Source organism: Nelumbo nucifera, chromosome 4 (genome assembly GCF_055504915.1).
Source record: "Nelumbo nucifera cultivar China Antique chromosome 4, China Antique-T2T, whole genome shotgun sequence".
Classification (NCBI taxonomy): Eukaryota; Viridiplantae; Streptophyta; class Magnoliopsida; order Proteales; family Nelumbonaceae; genus Nelumbo; species Nelumbo nucifera.
In genome coordinates, this window is record NC_142652.1 from 13,466,369 (window position 1) to 13,489,458 (window position 23,090).

Consider the following 23,090-nt stretch of genomic DNA (forward strand, 5'->3'; position numbering starts at 1 on the left):
TAACCCGAACCCAACCCAACACAAAATTGACTTCGGATTGTGTTAGGTTTAAAGGAATTTAATTAGGATTAAGGTTAGGATTGGGTTGGGTTAAGATTAGGATTGGAGGTTTAGATCTTAGGGTCGGCCTCAACCCGACCTAACCCAGTCCGGCTTCCAGCCCTACTTCCAAGGCCATAGCCTATCCAGCCCGAACTTCATGTGGGCCCACGAGTGTGTTTGAGTCAGTGAAGTGAATCTTCTCTCATTCTTAGCTTGCAAGTTCCCGGTGAGGATTTGTGATGGCCCGGGCCCAAGTAGTGCTAAACGGTAATTAACAGCCCATTCATGGGCCAATCCCCAAAAATATGGGAGTGGGCCCAAAAGGCCCACTGGGCTCATCTTTACTATTATTCATTTTTGTAGCTTCGTTCACTGAGGAGGAAGTAAGGAACTAGGAAGAGAGGTAAGGTGTGACTCCCATCTTCACGTCTCCTTGTACGACTGATAGGAGCTGAAACGCCTCCACGGTTAAAATATATAAATTATTGCAGAAAACTTCTCTCCCTTCCACCTTTTTTTTTTCTTTTACTTAGTTCTTTCTTCAATCTCTGTTGATTCGATTACCGAATAAACCACTTTTATTTCTGACCCCTCGTCTACCTTCCACCGAAAAATCCCGTCTTTTTTCTCAACTCTCTTGTGTTATTATTCGGTTTAATCACTATTTCTTTTGTTTAAACTCTTTTTTTCTGAACGCCTTTCTCTGTCGAAAGTCGCCCCAAATCAGTTCTTTTGCGATTGTTTCCGACGGTTTGATCGCTTAATTGCTGGAACTGTTTGCTGGGTCGCAGGTAATTTTGCTTTCTTGGTTCGTATTTCTGTACTTTACGCGAATCGTCCAATTCTTTTTTTCTTTCTTTTTGGGTTTTTCCTTTCGTTAATGTTTGCCCGTTTCTTTTTCTTTTTCCTTTTTGTTGATATTTTTCTGGTTTCTTCATTGCTCGTTCTTCGAATTGGATACTGGGATTGTCTTTTAGCTGCTGAAACCAGCTCTTTTCTTTCCATCTCTGTGCTTTTGAGTTTTTAGGAATTGCAAATTAGTAATTCGTATGCAATTGTTAAGTCCTTAAAGCGATGAAAGCAAAGTATCTTGTCGCCTTAAATTGAAGAATGGCTGAACAATGAAATTCCGTTGCTTCATTTTCTCCAATCTTTTCTTTCATGTACTTCTCGATGTTATTGTAGAATTTTACAACTAGGGCCTTACAGTTTTCAGTAAATGTATGATGGAATAATAAAAATTAGCTGTTTAGTTTTCTGTATCGTGGTCCTTTGATTGATGAATTTCTACCAGGCAAGCTCCTATTTTTTATGTTGGTTTCTGGGTTCTAAAATTGGTTAAATGGATGGTGTTATGTACAGAGGTTCTGGCTGCATGTGGAACTTCTGCGACAAATCTGAATTACTGCAGTTTGAAAACCTGCCATTTAAATGGTTAGCTTACAAAAAATCTTTACTTGTTATTAATGTTGAAATTGGATTTCCTTTTTCTTTTTCAAAAGTCCAGCTAGAGTATTAATATGTGTACAACGAATAAACTTAAGTGTAACAGCTCCATTCAACCCTGTTGAACACTCTACACGAAATCTTAACTGTATTTTTACTCATAAATTGCTGAGAATACCACTTTCGACATGGCTCTAGGAAGAAGCCTAGCTGTAATACCCCTTTGTAACATTTAAACTTTTCTTGTAAGATTGCCTTATGAGCACTTCAACCTTAGGGCCAAAATTAAACAACTCAAGAAAAGGAGCTCCTTTACCTGAATTGGCTAAATAGCCAAAACTGTGTGCTGGTAGCAGTTAGTAAATTGTCATTGGCATAGACCAGTAAAACGGAAATGGTGGATTGAATACTGCAGTGCAAAAAAGTAGGCTTCCAAGTAATTTTAGTGGAAGAAGATCAGGAAACATGATGGCTGGTGTCTGTTCAAGATGAAAGAGAAGTTTGCAACTTTACACAGGTTGTAATGGTCACTGAATATGGTAATATAGCTATATTAATGCGACCTAACAAGGTCATAGGCTTTCAAGGCTGTACGCTAAATTGTCATATGAGAAGAGCTGTTTTTTTTTTTTGTTTCTTTTTTTTTTTTTGTGTGGGGGGGGGGGGTAAGGAGAAGAACAGTTTGAAAATGCAAGGAATTGTAAGAATGGTTTCACAGGAAGAAAGTAGGTTACATGAGGTGAGAACAAACCGAGGATATATCTAAAGGCGAAGACCAAGTAAATCCAAAAGTGATTTAGTCCTAGGATGCAAAAGGACAAGAGATAAAGAGGTGACGTATCCTCTTTCAGTCATTCCACCGTTGAATCACAGGATGCATGGAGTGAAGACATTTTGCAATTGATTGGATTGGAATGCTAGTGAATAATCATAGCTACTCAAAGTAGTAACATTCAGGTGGTATTTGGGAATTATGCTGAAGTCTTGAGATTGGGAAGTCTTCCAGGAAAATACCCATATGAGATTTTTTTTTATGTTTATAGTTGGGACAAGGCTTTGTTAAGCATTCCTAGGATTCTACAAGAACTTGTGAGATATGACAAGTGTCATTTATAAAAATGTAAAGTTTTTCTTCATGTATTAGTAAAGTAAACATTAATTTCCTGTTCTCTCCAGTTCCATCTCATTGGTTCTTAAGAGTATACATGTTGTTATCTCTTTGTTTGGCCCTGTTCAGACCCATATAGTTAACTATCTGTGATTTGTTGTATTTTACCTAAATCTGATTGTTTATTCTTTATCTCACTCTCTCTATGCAAAGTGCTATCTTACATACTTTCAATATTCATGTGATTATTTTAATTCACATAATATACTTGGTCTTGTTACTTTAAACATTTATCAATGTATTTTGCAAACTGTAATCTCTGATGGCCTTATCCACTATGTTACCTGGATATGGAAAGGACATGGCTTGATACTGTATTGGATACAAAATTTACACTAGAAATTGAAGTATCCAACACAATACAACACCCTTGTACAGGTATCCATATATCATATCTTATGCATATATTTTTGTGAGCATACTGGATACAGCTTTAACAGAATGGAATTGAAAAACAGGATTCGTGTAGCCCACCCCATATAGTTGGGATGAGTTTTGGATGATGATACTTGAATATAGGTTCCTTACTTTTCTTTCCTAGAAACATCTTTATATAACATAATGGTGAATATTATTGATAAAAAATGGTGATATTTTGCCTTCTTTTTACAGCTCCATATATCAATGATTCAAGCAAACAGTTTGGGGAATGGACTGGCCATATTTTCTTGGTCTGAGTGCTTGTGAATGATGTCCAGTGGACAGAAGGGTGCAAATGCTCCTAATATATTCAAGTGGAAATGGAATGGGGAATCATCATTAACCAAAGAACTGCTAAATGATGTACCTCCTGAGATTGAACTGTCAGACTACAGAAGGCTACCAAGTTCTGGTAGTGAGAGCCCTTCTGGGCTACTCAATGGTGAGGGTTTGAAGGTAGAACCTATTACTGATTTGGACCTTTTCTTTGAAAGGCTATATAACTACTATTGTGAAAAGGGACTGTGGTGCATAATCATTAAGTGGATTGTTGAACTCTTAAGCCTTGGGTTCACCATATGTTTCTCCGGATTTTTCCTATTATTTGTTGATTGGGACGGACTGCGCAAGGCAAAGTGTGGATTGGATGCAGTGGAATCAGGAATGAAGCCCTGTGATCTGGCTAAGGAGGCTCTTCACCCACACCCATTAACTCCCTTCACACTTTCAAAGGGTATCATTGTTGGGTATCTGGGTATATTTTCTGTCTATTGGATCTTCTGTTTCTTGAGGTTCTTTGCACAATTGAAGGACACATTAGAGATCAGGAACTTCTACCATAATAGGTAAGTTTAACACAATCTGATTTCTAGTTGGCCTTAATTGTTGTAATGAAGCTAGGTAACTAAATCCTATTTATTTATTTTTTTGATCGATAAGAAAAATTATTAGGAAACAAGATCATTAGGGGAGTATAACTTTATGAACTTCCTGTTTTCTGCAGTCTCCATGTTTCAGACCGTGAAGTTCAAACAATGTCATGGGCATCAATTCTTGAAAAGGTTGTTCAGATACAGAGGTCACAGCAACTTTGTGTGGTTAAGGATCTCTCTGCGCATGATGTGGTAATGCGAATAATGCGGAAGGAGAATTACTTGATTGGAATGCTTAACAAAGGTGTTCTTGCTTTTCCAATCTCTCAGTGGTTCCCAGGTGCTGGTCCTGCTGTCAACTCTGGAAAAAATGGAAGGAAAAATCATTTAATACTAACTAAAACTCTTGAATGGACCTTAAACTGGTGCATACTGCAGAGCATGTTTGACAGGTATATTTGTTTTACATATATCTTGTTCTAGATAATGTTTTTACATCTCCCCTAGAAAAAAAAATCATATTGTGAACATGTCTTAAAGAAACTAGTATGTTAAAGGAAAGAGGGTAAAGTATGATTTATGACCCTTAAAATCAGAACAAGAAAGCAAGTATTGTTTTCCAGCAGCTGTGCCATGGTGTGTATGGAAGGAGATAAACCTAAGGGTCTTCAATGACAAGGGAATCTCAACACAGGAGTTAATAAGAAAGTGTTGGGTGCTTTTCTTTCTTGGTTGCTGGTACAGGTGATTTAATACAACACATAATGCACCTTTTTCTCAAAAAAAAAAGAAAAACTATTATTTACATAGTTGTTAAGGTGTCACCTAGGTGTCAAAAATGACAAGGCTGGCAGCTTATCATAATATCATTCATATTGCTACATGTTACTAATATGTGCGTTAAACGTTAATACATTCTACTATATCTATATATTATATCATTAATACTTTTTTCTTAAGTTTTACTAGTCAAATTTAAAAGATTCAAGGGTTTAGAAAAGAGAATAAGAAAGAGAAAATAGAAGTATAAAGAGATTTCTTTTTTTCCTATTCTCTCTCTTACATGAAGTAAAACAGCCACTCCACCCTTGTTCTTTTCCTCTTTTTGATGACTCATTGCAAAATGTAGGATCACTTGCCAGTAATTGGAGGTTGCAATGTTTGGATTTGGATATGGGAACAATCAGGAATTTTTACAGTGAAATTCTTCTTTAGGCAATTTAAGCTTGCTAGTAGAGTTCCTTTCCTGACAAAAGAAGTTGGAGACTCCAATCCCATCAATGGTTGCTTTCCTGATGTGGATTGCAGTACTGGGAAAATGTCCAACTAGAGATGTGTTAAAAGGAATAGGTATGGTCCTTCCCATATCTTCCTGTACTTTTTCCCATATGATCTGGAGGGCAGATCATCTATTCATTCACTGTCCTCTCAGCGCATGTTTGTGCACTCATTTTCTGCAATTGTTTAACATCAAGTAGTTCTTTCCTCAAAAAATCAAGGAGAGAGTGGCTGAGTTGCACATCAATGGCTTAACCAAGAAAGGAAATTTAGTCAGAGTTCAATTCTGTCTTCTTTATGCTGGTTTCTTTTGAAGGAAAGAAATAGTGGAATTTTTGACAATAAAGTAGCAATGCCAGAGGAGGTGTCAAGGAAAGTGATGACTATTATTCACTCTTGGCTGTTTGTGAAGGAGTAGTTCAACAAGGATACTCTGTTTGCTCCATAGAGAACTTGTTTTCGCATGAGGTGTGGGACTCTTTGTTCAATCACTCAATGTATAGGGGTCTGAAGATTTTATATATTCTGGTTGTTTTCTTCAATATAATACAAGGAATACTTTACCTTTTCAAATAAAAAGAATCAAAACATGCATTCATCATAATATTCTTTGAAGTTTGAACTCTGCCTATAAAGTCTTGGGCAGACATCACATGCCTCCCAATTCCACACCACTCATCCTCCCAAAACCTCACACTAGAACCATCTTCCACATTAAAATTAGTAATTGCACAAACAACTGTTTTCTTTATACATAAGCTCAGATTATTTGTCTTCAATTTCCAGAAGCAGTCTAATGTTATTGCAACAGAAACTTCAATGAAAGACTAAAACTAAACGATCATTTAGCAAATGGTTTATGATCACCTGTTTGTCCCTAGATGCTTAGGTGCTTGGCCTCATTGTTCTTTCTTCATATTTGGCACCTTCTGTTAGGCGAACCTGTCTTTGATGATGTCAAATTGTTTGCAAGTGTCTGATATATCATGTGCTAATCTGGATATATACCATTTCTGCAGAAACTTTTGCATTAGAAGAGACTTTATTTCAAACCCTTCCTCATTAAAGAAGAGGCTTATGGCAGTTGGGCTTGGGATGCTTCTACTTTCTCCATTTCTGGTCATATTTATGTTGGTTTATCTCTTCTTGAGGCATGCTGAACAGTTTTATAACCATCCAAGCACTGCATCATCTCGAAGGTGGTCAAATCTCTCAAAGTGGATCTTTAGAGAATTTAATGAGGTATTAATAATTTCATTTTTTTAAGTGCTGAGCACCTTCCCCCCCTGTTATCAGGTAATCTTTGGTCTTATCTATCCTCTTTAACCTTGTAATAGGCAAGGTTGAAATTTCAAGGAAGTTTCAATGTTCCTTTTGATTTAATAAACTGCCATATTTTCATTTCAAACAGGTTTGAAGTTGACACTGAAATCAAAATTTCAGAGCCTTGTAATGAATATTAGAAAATTATCTTGTTAGTGCAGGTGCAATAAGAATCTTTTCTTATTGGAAAGTTTTCTTTTTCAAAGCAATCAAAAAGCAATTTATATCCACTTGAGTAGCCTAGAATACTTGTTTGAAGGTTCATGTATCAGATCATCCTGGTGAAACTAACAAGGTATCAGTTGTCTTATTTTTATCTCCCGTATTTTAAAAGCACAAGGGCCTTCTACTTCTAGTGCTTGGGGCACAAGGCACAAGGTGAGGACACATCTTCGAAGCAAGGTGCTAATTAAAAAAATACAGTAATACATAAAAATTCAAACTTGAATTTTAAAAAGCCTATTGGCTCAAATCAAAATACATAAGCACAACATAAAAAATATATATATTCAAGGTGAAAATGTGGAATTGAAAGCAAATATACAAGGATTGTATGTTTTTGGGGAGCTAAGTTATTTTATCTCCCTTTGTATTCTTTTCCCTCTCTTCTCTTAATTTAATGAAGTTGATGTTATTGATAAAAAAAAAATATACAAGGATTGTACCAAAGTGCTTCAAGCATTCAAATATCTTTTCTTTTTTTTTCCATGTGGTAAGAAAGCACTAAATAATTCAAGCATATGAAGCTTTCAATCTATTTATTTATCTCTTAGTTGCATTACTTCAAGTAGCTGGTGTGATGTTAAAAATCCTACACTCCTGATCCTAGGAGTTTGGCTCTCCACCTCTGTAAAGGACCCTCTAGGCGAACTCAAACAAGTCCATGCTGGGGTTTGGGGCGGTGCCCCCAACCTGAGTTTTGGCTAGTATGTATAAAAGGGTTGGTTTTGTGATTTTGATCTCAACTTATTCTATTTTAGGATTAGGATCAGAGATTAGTTGTGTTGTTGCTTTTTGGGTGGAAATTTTGCTACTTGAGATCCTAAGTGCAAGAACTAAGGCTACTGGTATTTGAAAGTCTTTGTTTTTGTTTACTTCAAAAGTTAATAGACTATTACTAGTGTACAAAGAACAATAAAAAGTAATTTAGAAGTTGATAAACTATCACAAAGGTGTAAAACAAATGAGAATCTACCCAAAAAAAACTAAGAAGGCATATAAAAAAAGGCACAAACCTTCTGAAAGGGACTGCGCCTAGCTTCAGGCAGGGTGCATGCCTTAATATGCACATGCATGTGCCTAGAAGTGTCTAAGTGTCACGGGGCTAATCGATGAGGCCTCGTGCGGCGCTCGATGGGGTCGAGAAAGCCTACAAATGCAAGCAACAACACACAAAAGGCAACAAGAAGGCACACAAATTAGACAAAAGGCAACTTGTATTGCATTAATCAGTGGTAAGCACAAGCACACAGTACAGTGTCGAGGGGATCTCGTGCTTAACCTTTACATGCTTATGAGCTCACTCGACTACCTACCTCCCCTCAAAGAGTACGTTAAGCTTTTGGGGGAGTGACAATAAGAAACATCAAAAAGGTGAAAAAGCATACTACAGTATTACAATAATGCCATTGGCAATCCCCCATACAAAAGTACATGCATAGCCCACCCATGACACACACTTGGACGCTGGAGTGGCGGCTATAGGCACGGTGGTTGGCACTTGATGGCGTGGCGAAGAGAACACTTGTTACAGTCTCCCCCACTCAATTCAGTCTTCGTCCTCGAAGACTAGCTTCTGCTTGAGGCTTGAACTTGTTGTTGGTGAAGGAAGGTTCTTCGACTGCTCCACGAATCGGGTTTCTTCCAAGGCCCAGATAGTAGGTTGGGTAGATTGCTAGTGGATGTTCTTGATGGTGGGAAAACCTATGGCTAGTTCCTAAGTTAAGTCCCTGCTTGGCTGCTTCAAGGTAGGATTTTGACTTGTTCCTGATGGGGGTAGGAAAGTTGGTGGCCAAGGCTGGGTCAAAATGGTATTTTGGATTGTTAGGGTGTTGGTTCCCATTGATTTTTCCCCAAGGGTGACTCACAAGGCTACTACGTGATTCAGTCTGAGGGATGGTGCGAAAGTGGTCCCTAGGCTGCTTGGATGGCACTCGCTTTCCCTTGTGGTTGTGGTAGTAGGTGGGGGCGAACTTGGACACGGCCTTGGGTCTTCTGCTTTGCTTGACGGTTGTCAACGCGCACGAACTCTGTTGCTGGAGAGGTGTAGACAGCTGGATGGCCTGCTGCTTCCTGCTGTTGTTGTAGTTGTTAGCTTGAGGGGCGGCTTCTTTAGCTAGTGGAGTGGGGAACTTCTCTGCTTCCTTCATGTTGGCGTTGAACAAGGCTTCTTTGTGAAAAAGTTGTAGTGCAGAAACTTGCTTCCCATGAACCCTAGTAGAAGTCGTAACTAGTACCATGCAAGGGGAGCACTCGTCCAAGATGCACAGAGAGTTGATGTGAGGCAGGAGTGCTGCTTCTGCTTGTTTCATGAAGTCCATTCCCAAGACAACTCGGAAGTCATCAAGGGGTACCACTGAAAGATTAATCTTGCTTGTCCACGGCCCAACTTGGAGGTCAACCCCACGAGCCATGCCTTCAATCGCCTTTGCCCCGGAGTTCACGACCTTGATCCACCCTGTCTCTTTCACAGTGTTCAAATTGAGTTGCTTGGCCTCGGCAACTGAAATGAAGTTGTGGGAGGCCCCTGTATCAACAAGGGCTTGAGTCGGCTTCCCGCCGAGGAGGATGTTTACATACTTCAGCCCCCTTTGGGCTTTCTTTGGCCTTCCATGATTGGCCTCTTTCTTCACCATGGCGTTGAAGAGTTGAAGGGCGCCCACTCTTGGTGCCTGCACTGACTTTTCCTCATCACTTTGCTCGTCATCACTGAGCTTGGCGACAAGGGCATTGATCTTCTTCTTGGTTGGGCAGTTGCGAATCAAGTGATTTCCCCCACAAAGGAAGCAAGAAATTGGGGACCCAGCGGTTCTGGGCTTGTAATGGTGTTGAGGGCCTTGCTCTCCTTGTGGCTTCTTCCCATAGTCTTGTCTTGCTGGCTTGTTGAAGCTGGAGTTGTCGTACGAAGGGCGTGAGCGACTTGCTCCCCCACTCAAATTAGGGGAACACGGGCTTTCTGGCTTAGGGGCTTCTTCATCTGACAAGCTGGTCTCATTGAGTTGCTCCGCCACTGCCATTGCCGTGGCGAGGTCCTGTATGTTGCGGCGTTGAAGTTCTAGTTCGGCCCATGGCTTTAGTCCGTCCATGAAGTTGAACAGTAGATCCTTGTCGGACATGTCCGTGATCTCCAAGGTAAGGGCTGAAAACTCTTTAACATAATTGTGAAGTGAGTCCCCATGCTTGAGTGCTTTCAACTTCTTCCGCGCCAGGTACTCCACGTTCTCTGGGTAGAATTGCCGCTTTAGCTCTCGCTTGAAATCAGCCCATGTCTCAATGGTGCACGTACCCCATTCAATGTCTTGGCATTGTTTGTGCCACCATAGCATAGCAATGTCAGTCAAATACATGATCACTGTACGAATTTGCGTTAGGTCATCATCAATGCCAGCGGCATGGAAATATTGTTCCATTTGCCACAAGAAGTTGTCAAGTTCTCTAGCATCTCGGGAGTTGGCATAAGGTGTGGGCTCCCGAATCTTCACACGAGCAGGGGCCAGTGTTGTGGAGGGGCTTGGAGTGCTGGCCACTAATCTCTTGAGGAGCGTCATGTCTCCTCTTAGTTCATCCAATTGAGTCTGGAGGTCGGAAGGAGAGGCCATGGCTACTTTCATGGCCACCTATTCAGCTCTCATCTCATCCACCTGGTCTTGGATGTCGGATCGAGATGAGCTCCCTTCTTGTCGGGATTTTGTTCCAAGGACTTCCTTGAGGGTTCTATTCAGGACGTCTTGGACCTCGTTCATAATGCCATTTAAACGGGCTTCTAGCTCCACCATGGAGCTCTCAACTGTTTCCACATTCAAGTGGATTTCTTCTACTCGGTCACACATCTCCCCAACAGTCACTTCACAGCGAAGGATGCGTGTGTCGAAGGCAGCAAGCGTGTCAACTGACTTGTCAGGCTTGCTTGTCTTGGATGTGCGACCCTTCGGGGCCTTCTCTGCAGCGGCTTCATCGCCTAGAAACTCATCAGTTTCCCTCGCATGGGCAAGGCCATGCCTAATCTCGTCGGTGAGTTCCTTGTTGTGCTTCATTGCGCCACCACTAGTGTTGCTATGCAAGGGTCACGAGCGTTGAGGAGCAACCTGCTCTGATACCAACTGTCATGGGGCTAATCGACGAGGCCCCGTGCGGCGCTCGATGGGGTCGAGAAAGCCTACAAATGCAAGCAACAACATACAAAAGGCAACAAGAAGGCACACAAATTAGACAAAAGGCAACTTGTATTGCATTAATCAGTGGTAAGCACAAGCACACAGTACAGTGTCGAGGGCATCTCATGCTTAACCTTTACACGCTTATGAGCTCACTCGACTACCTACCTCCCTCAAAGAGTACGTTAAGCTTTTGGGGGAGTGACAATAAGAAACATCAAAAAGGTGAAAAAGCATACTACAGTATTACAATAATGCCATTGGCAATCCCCCATACAAAAGTACATGCATAGCCCACCCATGACACACACTTGGACACTGGAGTGGCGGCTGTAGGCACGGTGGTTGGCACTTGATGGCACGGCAAAGAGAACACTTGTTACATAAGGGCATGCCTTATGAAACATTAGTTGTTTCCTTTAAAAGGCATGCCTTTCAATCTGTATTGCACATGAGGAATGCTTTCGAATCAAAAGGCTAGGTAAGTGGAACTTGGATGAAATATCTGCAATGCAAATTGAGTAATAACAAGAGTATAAATGAAGATACCTGAAAGCATTTCTTTTTCCTTGGTACAGTAATACATAGGATGGAGAGATTGAGGATGTTGCCCCTAGAATTAGATTGACTTTGATGAAGTGGAGAGGTGCATTTTAGTGTTATGTTATCAGGAATACCAATCAGACTAAAAGGGCAAGCTTGTAATGTTGTATTGCCAGGCAATCAAGAAGTAACACATCCATAAAAATGGTTGCAGAAAAGATAAGGATAGTGAGATATATTATAGGTATAGAACCTATAAAACTACTTTGTTAAGAGAGGTCGCAGCTCGCACCTCTCCAAGGGATGCTTGTATCAGCCTGATTCTATGAATTAATAAATTTATCTTTACTTGTAAAAAAAAACTATAAAACTAATGGAGAATGAAATGAGAGAAGTAGACAGATGGTTTTCATGTGAACAGGAGATCACCTATTGAACCTGTAAGAAGGAATGACCTACTGCAAGTTGAGGCTTTGAGGGTTATAAAAACAGCAAGGGGAGGCTAAAACAACTTAGGCTGTGTTTGGTTGCAGTGCACATTTATTTGCACTAGTACAAATGCATGGGAGTGCAAATGTAAAAAATGCAAATTCTTGTTTAATTTTGTTTTGGATTTTACTTTGTTCTGCTTCATGTCTTAATTTACTTCATTTTTACTGCAATCAAACAAAATAAGCTAAAATTTGAAACAAAAATAGGTCTGAATTTACACTCAAATCGTTTGCACTACCATGGTTTTGCATCAGTGCAAATTTATTTGCATTGCAACCAAACACAGCCTTAGGTTCAATGTGAAGGGAAAATAAAACATGTGGTTTATGGTTAGAACAGAAGTCCATGGTCATTATGTTTGCACTATTAAGTTATGAATCTGTCCTGCAATGCATTATGTAGCAGGATCTTTCTCATTATTCAGTTTAACAAACTAGAAGGTATACTTCATTTCTATAGTATATGGTTTCTGCTTTGTATTTTTTTGCACACACAGGGGGACTGACATTTTCTATTAGTATTGTGCCTTATTAGCCATACGCCTCTTGCAATGTTATGTTTGTCCTGTTGATGCTCAATAGAGGATGTTTTGATTGCTAGACATTTCTCCTTGTCAATTATCATGTCCTGGGTTGTTAGCTTCATCCTAGAGTTCAAGTCTTCATGTAGCACTTTTTTTGTTGGTAAGGGCCTAATGATCGATCACCCGGATCAATGGAGTATTAAGGTTCCAAATAGATGTATCATGTCTAAATTTACTTTGGTGTGGATTATCATTTTCTCTTCTACCAGGACTTGTTTGACCTTTGGAAGTTCTTTTGCTCTCCTTTTTGTATACCCTGATCTTGTACCTCATCAGTTGAGCTTTGCAATTCTCCCTTCACCATTAGTTTCAGTGCATTAAGAGATCATTCTAAGCGATATGATCCCCCATGTGGTCAATTGGAGTTTTTGGAACTCCAGAATATTCACAGGGCATGAAATAGTGAATGGCTTTTTATGCATCTTTTAGCAGATGCTTGTAGAATAATAGATTTTATGGACTGAGCATGGACATTGAAAGAGTTTAATGGCCTCAAAATAGGGCTTTTGTTTTTAATTTAAATGCTATTTTATACTTTTCCAGGACTTCATTGCCAGTTTGAGCATCTCCATGGTAATGAATATTCCCTATTACTCAATGATAAAAATCTGATTACTTATCACTACAAAAAGAAAAAGAAAAGAAATCCTTTCCCCACATGCATTAACCCTATTTAATTACCAGTAAATCATAGACTGTTTAGATAGTGTTATCTTAAGGGTGTCAATGGACCAGGTTTGTCCAACCCGACCCAATCCAATATGTGTCCACTGATGAACAGCCCAAATCTGATCCAACCCAAATCTAATGGACAGAGGCCCAATCCAATTCATTTTAATGCATATGGATCGGACTGGACCCCATCCAATCCAAAATGGTTGAAAGTAACCATGAGACCTTGGTAGAGAGTCCCTCTGATGATCTAACCTAATGGGATACCAACTCTCAAAGTCAAACCAGTTCCAGAACTCATAGACTCCCTTCTCCATCAAGAAAATTGTAGTTCAGTAATTGAAATAAGGATCAACTCATGGATCATGCTCACATAATGAAGAACACTAAGCATTCTAGTGATGAATGCCAAGATATAAGCAAGGCAAAGAATGCTGACACGAATTGGAAGTTCTTGCTGTTTGATCTTGAGCCTCAGTGCTTTCAGAGAAAAGCAAAAATAGATCTGCTACTGTGCTATTTTGCTTAGGGATTGGAATCTGACTTGATTCAGATTCCACACTGGTTCAATCCACCAAAGAAAGGGAACGAAAAATGGAGAGAATATAAACAGTGGAGTATATACAAAAAAAAAAAAAAAGAAAAAGAAGTTCCAAGTTTTGCCCCAATACAATGGGGAGGCCAGTTCAATAATAACCATGTAACGAGGATGTAATCCTGTGGGGGGGATTTCTCCTCTCTTTGCCATGATTTATTAAATATCAAAAACCATTTTTGAAAATGATATACTTTTGAGTCAGACATGGTTTGTTTTATTTTGATAAGTGGCTTCAATTCTTTGGATGTTCTAGTTTCATATATGAAATATAATAACTGGTAGAAAATTAAATTTATAGTCTTCAATGATGTTGCTTTCTTTTTCAGTAATATACCTTATATTTCCTTTTCAAATATTGATTTTGACTTGTACTTATATATTTTTCATCTTCAAATTCAGGTCGACCATTTGTTCAAACACCGTATCAATAGTAGTGTAACACATGCAGCTCAGTATCTAAAGCAGTTTCCATCACCTATTGTTGCTATTGTTGCCAAGTTCATCTCTTTTGTCTCTGGTGGCTTCGCTGCTATTCTGATCATCATTGCATTCCTGGAGGAATCTCTATTAGAAGGACATGTAATAATCTTTTACTTTTTGTATATTATGAGTTGTCACTAAAGTTTAAGTGTTTCTTTCTTCTTTATCTTGAGTCATCTTTACTGAAACATGCAGATATTTGGTCGCAACTTGTTCTGGTATGCTGCTGTCTTTGGAACTGTAACAGCTATTAGCCGAGCTGCAGTAACCGATGAACTTCAGGTGTTTGACCCTGAAGGGGCAATGTCTTTGGTAGTCCAATATACACACTATATGCCAAAGAGATGGCGTGGTAAAGAGAATACTGATATGGTCCGCCTGGAGTTTGAAACCTTATTTCAGGTGAACATGCTAAATTACTTATTTATTGATGCTAAGAGAACAAAAGCAGTTAAAACAAATTTACCTTTTGGATCAAGAAATGGGAAAAAAAGTATTGAAGCCAACAAAGAGAATGCATTATCAAGCCTCTAAAAGCAAGGGAAGGATGAGAAGGGCCCAGCAAGTCCAAAGCTAACAGACCTAATTCTGATGGGTCCGTTCCAGCACACCCAAAAGGCTTTATACTCCACCTGTATCTTGCTGTAAATCCAATCAAGAAGTGATTCTTCATCTTCTGGTAGTTTTTTATGAGTAAAAGAATATCATTAAAAGGAAAAGAACAATACAACTTGATTAGGTGTTAAATCAATACCTAGAAACGGCGAAGAACAACAACAAAACAAAACAATACAGATCAAAACCAACCTACCAAATTACAAGATTGCAATCCCAGCACCTCCCAAAGTGTGACCCTGGACGCTTCTTTCTTGGCTATTGAAAATTCAGGCATCACCAGGACCCAGACTGAAAAAGACTTGCCAACAACTGCCACCAATCAAACCAAGCGGTATCAATCTCATTTCCATCTCCTACCTCCATCACCCATTCTCTCCTTTCTCATTGGAAACCCCTTCACTCTTCCTCCAGCAAATCATCTTCTCTCCCTTCTCCTTCCTCCCATGCCTCACCCCTCTCCACTAGAATTTTTTTCTTGTTTTGTTCTTCTCTCCTACTCCTTTTGAAAAGCTCAATTTCCCTTCTAACCACTGTCTTTCCACCCAGAAAAAATAAACCGAGAGATTTTCCCACCACCTGTCTCTCCACTAACTCTTCAATATCCACCTTTCCTTTTCTAGAGCCCTCCTCTCCTGGGACCTCCTTTCCCTCGAGGTCCTCATTCTCCTCTCCTTCCCTTGGTTCCTCTCCTGAACCCTCCTGCCCTCTCACTTCCCCCCTCTCAGTTCTCACCCTCGCTGCTTCATTTTCCAGATAAGTAGCCCTTCTCTTTCTAATATAAATTCTTTTCAAGCTCACTTCTGTCTTCCCCACTAGGAGATTTTCTCTTCACTTCATTCCTCTGCCTTCTCTTCTTCAACTCTGACTCCATTCTCCTCCCCTTCTTTATTGGTGTCATCCAACACAGCTGAAGGAAATACAGTATTGGAGCTTACCTCAGTGTTTAAATGAGCAATGATCTCTATGACTCTCAAGCCAGGTAGGATACTCTCTTGCTTCCCTTCATCGCAACATAGTCTTCTTGGTTAACTCTTCCATGCTCCCTGTTTGTAGCTTCTTCACCACTTGAACGTCCCCTTCCAACGTTAATGAGTTTCCAAAAACTGGTTCTTACCTTGGCTGCGGCTCTGGGATGATTGAATTAATCTCGTGAACTTGAACACTTTATGGTATTTAATGCTTTCTTGATAGGAGTCAAGTCAATCATTCTTGGGTTTTGTTCTTTTGTTAATGATTTCTAGAGAGGATTCATATTTTGTATCAGTAACTGGAAAATACTTTATTGATGATGAGGTAATAGTACAACTTACAAGATATAACGTTTCTGTCAATTGAAAGAGTTGAGCAAACCCAAGTTGCTCTTCCTACTTAAAAGCTTCTAAGAGACGAAATGGTACATGCACACCTTTCTTATCCTAATCAAATATTTAGCCCTAGTCGGTGACTGTAAATAATTTCTCTAGGTAGAGAGTCAGAAAGGTTATTTTCTGATTGTAGAACCCCAGGTAAATAATTCCTGTCATCTCATATATGAGCCAGCCCTCAGTTGTTTTTGAGTCCACTTCCACAATCAGACCCCAGTCTCCCAGAAACATTACCAATCTTAGTCCTTGAAGTTGAAGTGTGGTTAGCAATTCCACAATCAGGTTAGAGTGTTGAGTTATTTATTTAGTAAAGTGAGTCAAATGATTCCACTAAAATCATTTTAGTTTTGCATGTATTTCATTTCATTAAAGAAGGAAATCCAGGTTTTCTGCTCACCATTTTCTGAATCTATAGTTGTGTTGCTGAAATTTGTGGTGAAGGTCTCCCAAAAAAAAAAAAAAATCAAGCGAAGTTCAAAGTTTGCCTAACAAGGGACTGATAAGGGAAACATTTAGCATAACAAGGGAGGCAGGTGTTTGTTTTAAGTGGGTAAGGAGATCAGCAAATGGTTTAGCTGATGTCTTAGCAAAACAAGGGACTGTAAGGGAAAGTCTTTACTGGGCAGTGCGGTAATGTATGATTTTTATTGGATCAGCCTCTTCTAATAGGGGCTGACTTCTGTATTTCAGTTTTAATTTATCTTTAATGAAGTTACTGTTTCTGATAAAAAAAGTTCAAAGTTTGCCTAGGCTGAGTAACTCCCCAATTAGAGCCCCAGAGGTGTCTAGTGATTCCATCTTCTTTGATTGACATTTCATAGGTCTATTTTCCCTTATTTTCATAGTTTTCTTTTTTACTTTTTTTTTTGTTGATTGGTAACTGTTCAATTTTATTGACTTGAGGAAAGAATATAACATATACAAGATGCCAAGCATCCCCAATAACAGGCTGGCTACTATTACCTATTCCTCTAAGTTACACTAATAAATGATATTACAAATTGGCCCAATGCAGTGGATCCCTTTCAACCCCTTGTTATCCAATGAACCAGCCAAACTATTAGTTCCCTTAGTTTCATGCATTACCTTCTTGTTCTACATCAAAAGACTATAACTCATAACAGGCCAAGTAATGACACATCGATCAAAAGTAAGATGGAAGACTTCTATTGTTCTGAAAGAGCTAAACTCCAATCATGGTTTGAAATGTCCCTAAATTTCCTAATATTTCCACAACATATTTCCATTTCCATGGGTAGCAACACAAAATTTTACTGGAATTGACATGTTCTGCAGTGAACAATACTAGCATTATGTGGAGTATAAGAGACGGACATTATTATAATTTGGTGACAATATTGTAGATATATGGAGTAGCAATGTTAGTACGTGCCTTATGTACATGATTACCACTTTAATCCAGTTCAATATTCATTTCAAACATAAAATTAAATATTACTTTTTGTTTGTGCATTTTCTATGAGTTTAATTTTGCTTGAACTCATTCTAATCATGTGGTTTTGAATCCTAAGGTTTACAGGACAACTTTTTTTTTTGATAGGAAACAGTAACTTTAATTAAGAAATTAAGAAGTTAAACAAGATAATTACAACTCTAGCATTCCAAAGCTGAAATGCTGACCCACATTCAAAACCATTCCCAGGACAACTTCACAACATATTATTTTGTCCATAACCTTAGTTTCTTAGCTTGGTTTAATGATTTGAAATAAGATAATACTTTAAAAAGTGTGCTTCTGCTTCTTTTATCATTTTATAAATTATCATGCTATGTTTTTTACATATTTTGCAATATTTGGACCTTGTATATGGTTTTTACAATATTTCCATATGATACTTCCTGACATTTCCGACATGTTTCTTCTATTTGGACGACCAACATTTCCACCGACACTGACATTTTAAACCTTGACTCCGATACCACTCATTTCTCCCATCCCCGTCCCCACCTTTCTTCACCCTCTAGCCCAAACTATCAACCAAAGAATTGGCTTGATTATAGAATTCATGTGAACAAGATTTTTCAGTAACCTTTGATAAGTTCCAAAGAGATCAAAGACCTGAAGAAGGGAAAGCATCAAACCAAATAGAACTATGAATCACCTTTCACAGTTCCACCTGCTCAAGTAAAACCCAGACCAAACATTGATCTAGCTTCCTGTAACATTTCCAAAAAGCTCAGCCCTACTTGCACTCCCTGAACCAATGTCCTGAGTTGACCAGGAGTATGTCCTGTAGAGGGTGCCTTGGCACAACGGATGGGTTGCTCCATTGCAACCTGGGTGACCAGGGCTCAAATCTTGGAAACAGCCTTTCTGTATCTGCAGGGGTAAGGCTGTATACATCTATCCCTCCCCAGACCCTGCATTGGCGGAGCTGCCATCTCTCCTTTATTATTTCTCTGAAAGATCCCTCCAGTACCCAGAGGCCCCAGATTCTATAAGAGTAAATTTTATGGTTCAATTTAATTGCTGATTAGGATCCATAGCTGCATGACATTTTTTTCCTTCATGATTTCTTTTTGTTTTTTCCTTTTTTGATAGGCGAACACCCAGATCAGACAGGAGTGACCAACTGTATTGCAATATCCCAACCCAGTTGTACCATCCAGACCAGGCACCAAGGTGCTGGCTTAGGGATACTGGATCCCAGTGCAAATTTTAGGGGCTTCAGAAATCAAGTCATTCCCTTGCCCCAAGTTGAACTTAAACCCTGCTGCATTGGCATTAATCTATTTGCATGGGACTGGGGACTTGTGTCATAAAAATGTTTTTGTTATCTCTGTTGGCTACGAATTTTACATCAGCCCTCATTTGACTTGCAGTCTTGAGGATTTTGCACCTTCTGTTTAACAAGCAAATAGAGTGGCATAGTTCATGACATGTGACGTTCCTGCATTTTTTCTAGGCAAAGATACATAGAATGGGATTTGGTTTTATTTGGGGTTGACGTCAAAATTGATGGATCACTTGGAATAAACTAGACTGTTCATGTTCAGATTGCTGAGTTTCACTGTGTATATATGAAGTTGACCTGAAATGAGTTCATTTTCTCTTTTCTGTTCTCACTTTACCTTGGAGACTGAAATTATGAATCCCTACCTTTAAGTTCTGCATTACCTACCGCTGCTGCTAGCCATGTCTTTGATTCAATCCCTTGATTATTATAGAAGGGCATTGTCTGAATGCAATTTAAATTGTTTAAATTCTTGATAATTTGAACAATCAATTCATCGATGCATAGATGATATCAACCTTATATCTTTTAGGTTCTATCGTATTTCATCTGAACCTCAAACTGTTGCTAATGTTGTCAAATTTTTGGGTAATGCAGTACACTGGAATGATGTTGGTTGAGGAGATGGCTTCAATTTTCCTCACCCCCTACTTACTCCTATTCATTGTACCACAGGTACTTTTTTTCAAGAAACTCATGTAATTCCTTTTCTAGGATAGAACAGCCGCTAACCTGATAAATTCTGTGTACTATGCAGCGTGTGGATGACATTTTGCAGTTCATTTCAGATTTCACAGTGGATATCGAAGGTGTAGGTCACGTTTGCAGGTTCCTGTTGTTCCAATAGTTTTCAAGTTACCCTAAATTGGCATTACTGTCTTCATAGTCTTCTGCATTGAGAAGCATTTGACCTTGCTGTGTTAATTTTGATAAGTTTTAATTATGATAAATAATTATATATTGTTTCCATGCGCAGCTTTAGCGTCTTTGACTTCGAAAGCCATGGAAATAGAAACTTTGGCTCACCATACAGTGCACCTCACACCCAACGGAGCTCCCAGGGGAAAATGGAGAAATCATTCTTGAGGTATTTGTGCATGACTTTTGAGGAGTGATCTACTAAACCTTTGTCTTCATTCTCTGGTATCTGTCTACAATGTTAATTTATCATGAACCCATAATTGATCATAAAATACCTGATCTCTTTTTGCATGTAATTTCATTTTATTCTTTATCTTGCTACATCTTAACATTCTTTATGGTACTCCAGATTGTTTTTATACCCGGCCCTGCTTCTCAATTTTATTCTTCTTATTTTCATGCAGTTTCCAGAGCAGCTATCCAACCTGGGAACCAAATTCTCAGGGGAAGCAATTCTTATCTACTCTTCGCAGTTTCAAAGAGCAGAAATTGCAAGGCCAGGGAATTCCACAGGGACATTCACCTCCCAGAACTTGGCAATTTAGCTTAAATCCAAGAGGTCAAGGTGACATGCACAGTATTTTCTCAAAGGATGCACTCTACAATAACATGGGAGGACTTCCCAGAACAGGCTATCAGTTAGGTTCTTTATGGCTGACAGATGTAGAACAGAAAAATCACCCATATTTGCTTGATTGGTATTACATGTCTCGTCCTTCACATACGGCTGATAATTCAAAAACTACTCCAGCTCTACACTGTGAAGTCGATGAAGATCCTAGTAGGAACCTTTTCATGCCATTTCACAATGCCACCGTGCAAATGGAACCAAGGTTGGAAGAGAACTGGAGATACCCCTTGGAGGACAGATTACAAAGTCATCTGGGTGCATCTAGCTCATCAACTCCTTTCCTCCGAGAAAGTGTGTTTCAATACCATGGCTCAGATCATCCAGAACATCCCACTGAGAGCCATTGGTGGGCCCGAACAGGTCCACATTCCAGGGATCCCCAGACAAGTTTTCTTGAGCCTCCTAGTTTTGGCCATCATACCTCAAATCACCCTTATGACAATTTCTCTGATAGAAGTTCAGAGCAAGAGCAACATTTGGACTGGAGGAATTCTCGTTCATTATCTAAAACTGTGTACATGGATGACTATGATCTAGATGGAGAATTCAATCTCCCATTCAATGATATTTATAGTAAGCCATTGGGAACCCTTTCTACAAGACCAGAGTCCCAAAGTAGTGAGTGATTAATTGCAGATGCACAAATTTCTGCTAGTTGAATGGGTTGTGGATTTCCAATGTGGTCTCTTATGTCTTTTCTACTTGAGGGAGGAAGCTTGATATTCTTTTTTGTACATAAATTTCATAGCAAATGCTGAATGGGTCTTCTCTCAATGTGCTTCAGGATAGTGGCCTAAGGATCCAAAAAGCCACTATAAACCTGTTGCAGTTGTAAACACATAAGTTAATTCATGATCCCAATTTCATTCCATTTTAGATGTTTGATCAGTTTGGATTTGTTAATGTGTGCCAATGTTGTGCGGTGTTTATTTTAGGCACTCAACACAAATCTCTTTTGCGATCAATTCTCGTTTGCTTGCTGTTTGAGGGAAATCTAGGAAAAAGAATTATTAGAGCAATTAATACAAAGGGTGGGTAATCTATACAATGAGATGATTGGCATCTTCTTATTTTAATGGCATAACCAGTTTCCATTAATGCATAAATCATACTTAAGTGAATCATAATTTCCATAGGGTCAGTCTCATGGACCTTAGGGCGTTTGTCATGGTCGAAAGGATTTTGCCTTGCAAGATCTGAACTTTTCCAAATCAGCTTTATAGATGGGTAGTTTAGACTTTAGACTCTAGCCGCTAGAGTATCTGTCGTTACAATATTCTTTATTAATGTTTAATTTCAAATTTATAAGAATAGTTCTAAATTCTTAGAAGATAATATAGTGTACAGTTACAAATTATTTTTTTCAACTTACCGAACTGTAATTTTTACGGATTCAAGTATGATGCCGGAAAGATATGATATCAAAAAAATTTACAACCAATCCACTGACATCATAAAAATAGTAACAAATCATATGGGTTTTTATCAAATTCGTTGAGGGTTGTGATTGGTCATAACCTTTCCAGTATTATGTCTTTCCTGCATCATAGATTTTTTCAATTTTTATGCTGCACCATGTCTTTCCTACCAAAGCATTACGAGAGAGAGGATTTTGATCTGATCATCATTTGATTTCTTAGCGCCTCTTTGATTTAGCGTGTGTTTGGAACTATGGGCATTTATTGAATAAATACTGCCACATAGACCCTACTTCAGCATTTCCCCCATTATGTGAATCCATTCACATAGGGACTTGTAAAAGTAGACTTCGATTTATGTGCATGCCTACCATTGGGGGATGCTTTATTTTAACGCTTCCCCCAACGGTTAGACGTTTATTCACTGCTTTGCTGATGTGGCGTTTAATGGTGTCTAAGTGCGATAAATGAGTTTATCATTGTTTTTCTTGGTTTTCCAAATAAATCAAATACAAAATGTTTAATCAATAAACGTTCACGATTCCAAACACATACCTAATCAGCTATAGAATTGTCTGTTTTTCCTCTTGGATCCAAGGAGGGACAAATTCAATTTAATTGGAACACGATCACCTTGGTGCTGCCTGCTGGTTATCAAAGTAGTTTCCAGCTTTTGGGCTTCCTTTTACTTGTTTGATTCTCGGTACGGATAAAAACCAAAGACATTGGAACTTGTAATGTAATTCTACATTGTTGTCTTCTATTCAATTCAAGTGGAATCTTGGATATTCCATGTGACGTCATAATGAATTTTACTTTTTGGAAAAGAATTAAAAAGGGTAAATTTCTTGAATTATTCCTACGACTAATTATATTTTTATTGTTTACATATTGTTTTAAAATATTCTAATTTTTTTGACAATTGTCTAAAACCTTCCTTTCGGTTAATTTTCTGTCACATTATTCACATGTAACATTAAGTAACTGATATATTTTTGAAAGTTCCTAAAATACCCTTTTGAAAACTATCACGGTCTCTCTGTTCACAATGAAAATCCACTTCTATTCTATGTCTGTCACCGTCTCCATCTC

General features: G+C 38.8%; 1 protein-coding gene across 2 annotated transcripts; it reads left to right on the forward strand.

Moving 5' to 3' along the window:
• Window positions 1–554: 554 nt before the first annotated feature.
• On the forward strand, window positions 555–21,468 carry LOC104607976 (autophagy-related protein 9-like). 2 transcript variants are annotated; one of them, XM_010273779.3, is made up of 11 exons: window positions 589–833; window positions 1,405–1,476; window positions 3,269–3,921; window positions 4,080–4,400; window positions 6,246–6,468; window positions 14,210–14,389; window positions 14,486–14,692; window positions 19,626–19,703; window positions 19,786–19,856; window positions 20,005–20,115; window positions 20,354–21,468. In XM_010273779.3, exons 3-11 carry the CDS (start codon window positions 3,344–3,346, stop codon window positions 21,204–21,206), a joined length of 2,622 nt encoding a protein of 873 aa, XP_010272081.1. In that variant the 5' UTR covers window positions 589–833; window positions 1,405–1,476; window positions 3,269–3,343; the 3' UTR covers window positions 21,207–21,468. The 2 variants fall into 2 exon arrangements, with proteins under 2 accessions (XP_010272082.1, XP_010272081.1); XM_010273780.3 differs by lacking the exon at window positions 1,405–1,476 and having other exon boundaries at window positions 555–833.
• The last annotated feature ends 1,622 nt before the right edge of the window (window positions 21,469–23,090 follow it).

Coding starts and splice junctions, on each gene's coding strand:
- LOC104607976 (XM_010273780.3), top strand. CDS start 3,344: ATGATGTCCAGTGGACAGAAGGGTGCAAATGCTCCTAATATATTCAAG. Junction 6,469..14,209: donor TCTTTAGAGAATTTAATGAG/GTATTAATAATT, acceptor CTTCAAATTCAG/GTCGACCATTTGTTCAAACA. Junction 20,116..20,353: donor ATGGAGAAATCATTCTTGAG/GTATTTGTGCAT, acceptor ATTTTCATGCAG/TTTCCAGAGCAGCTATCCAA.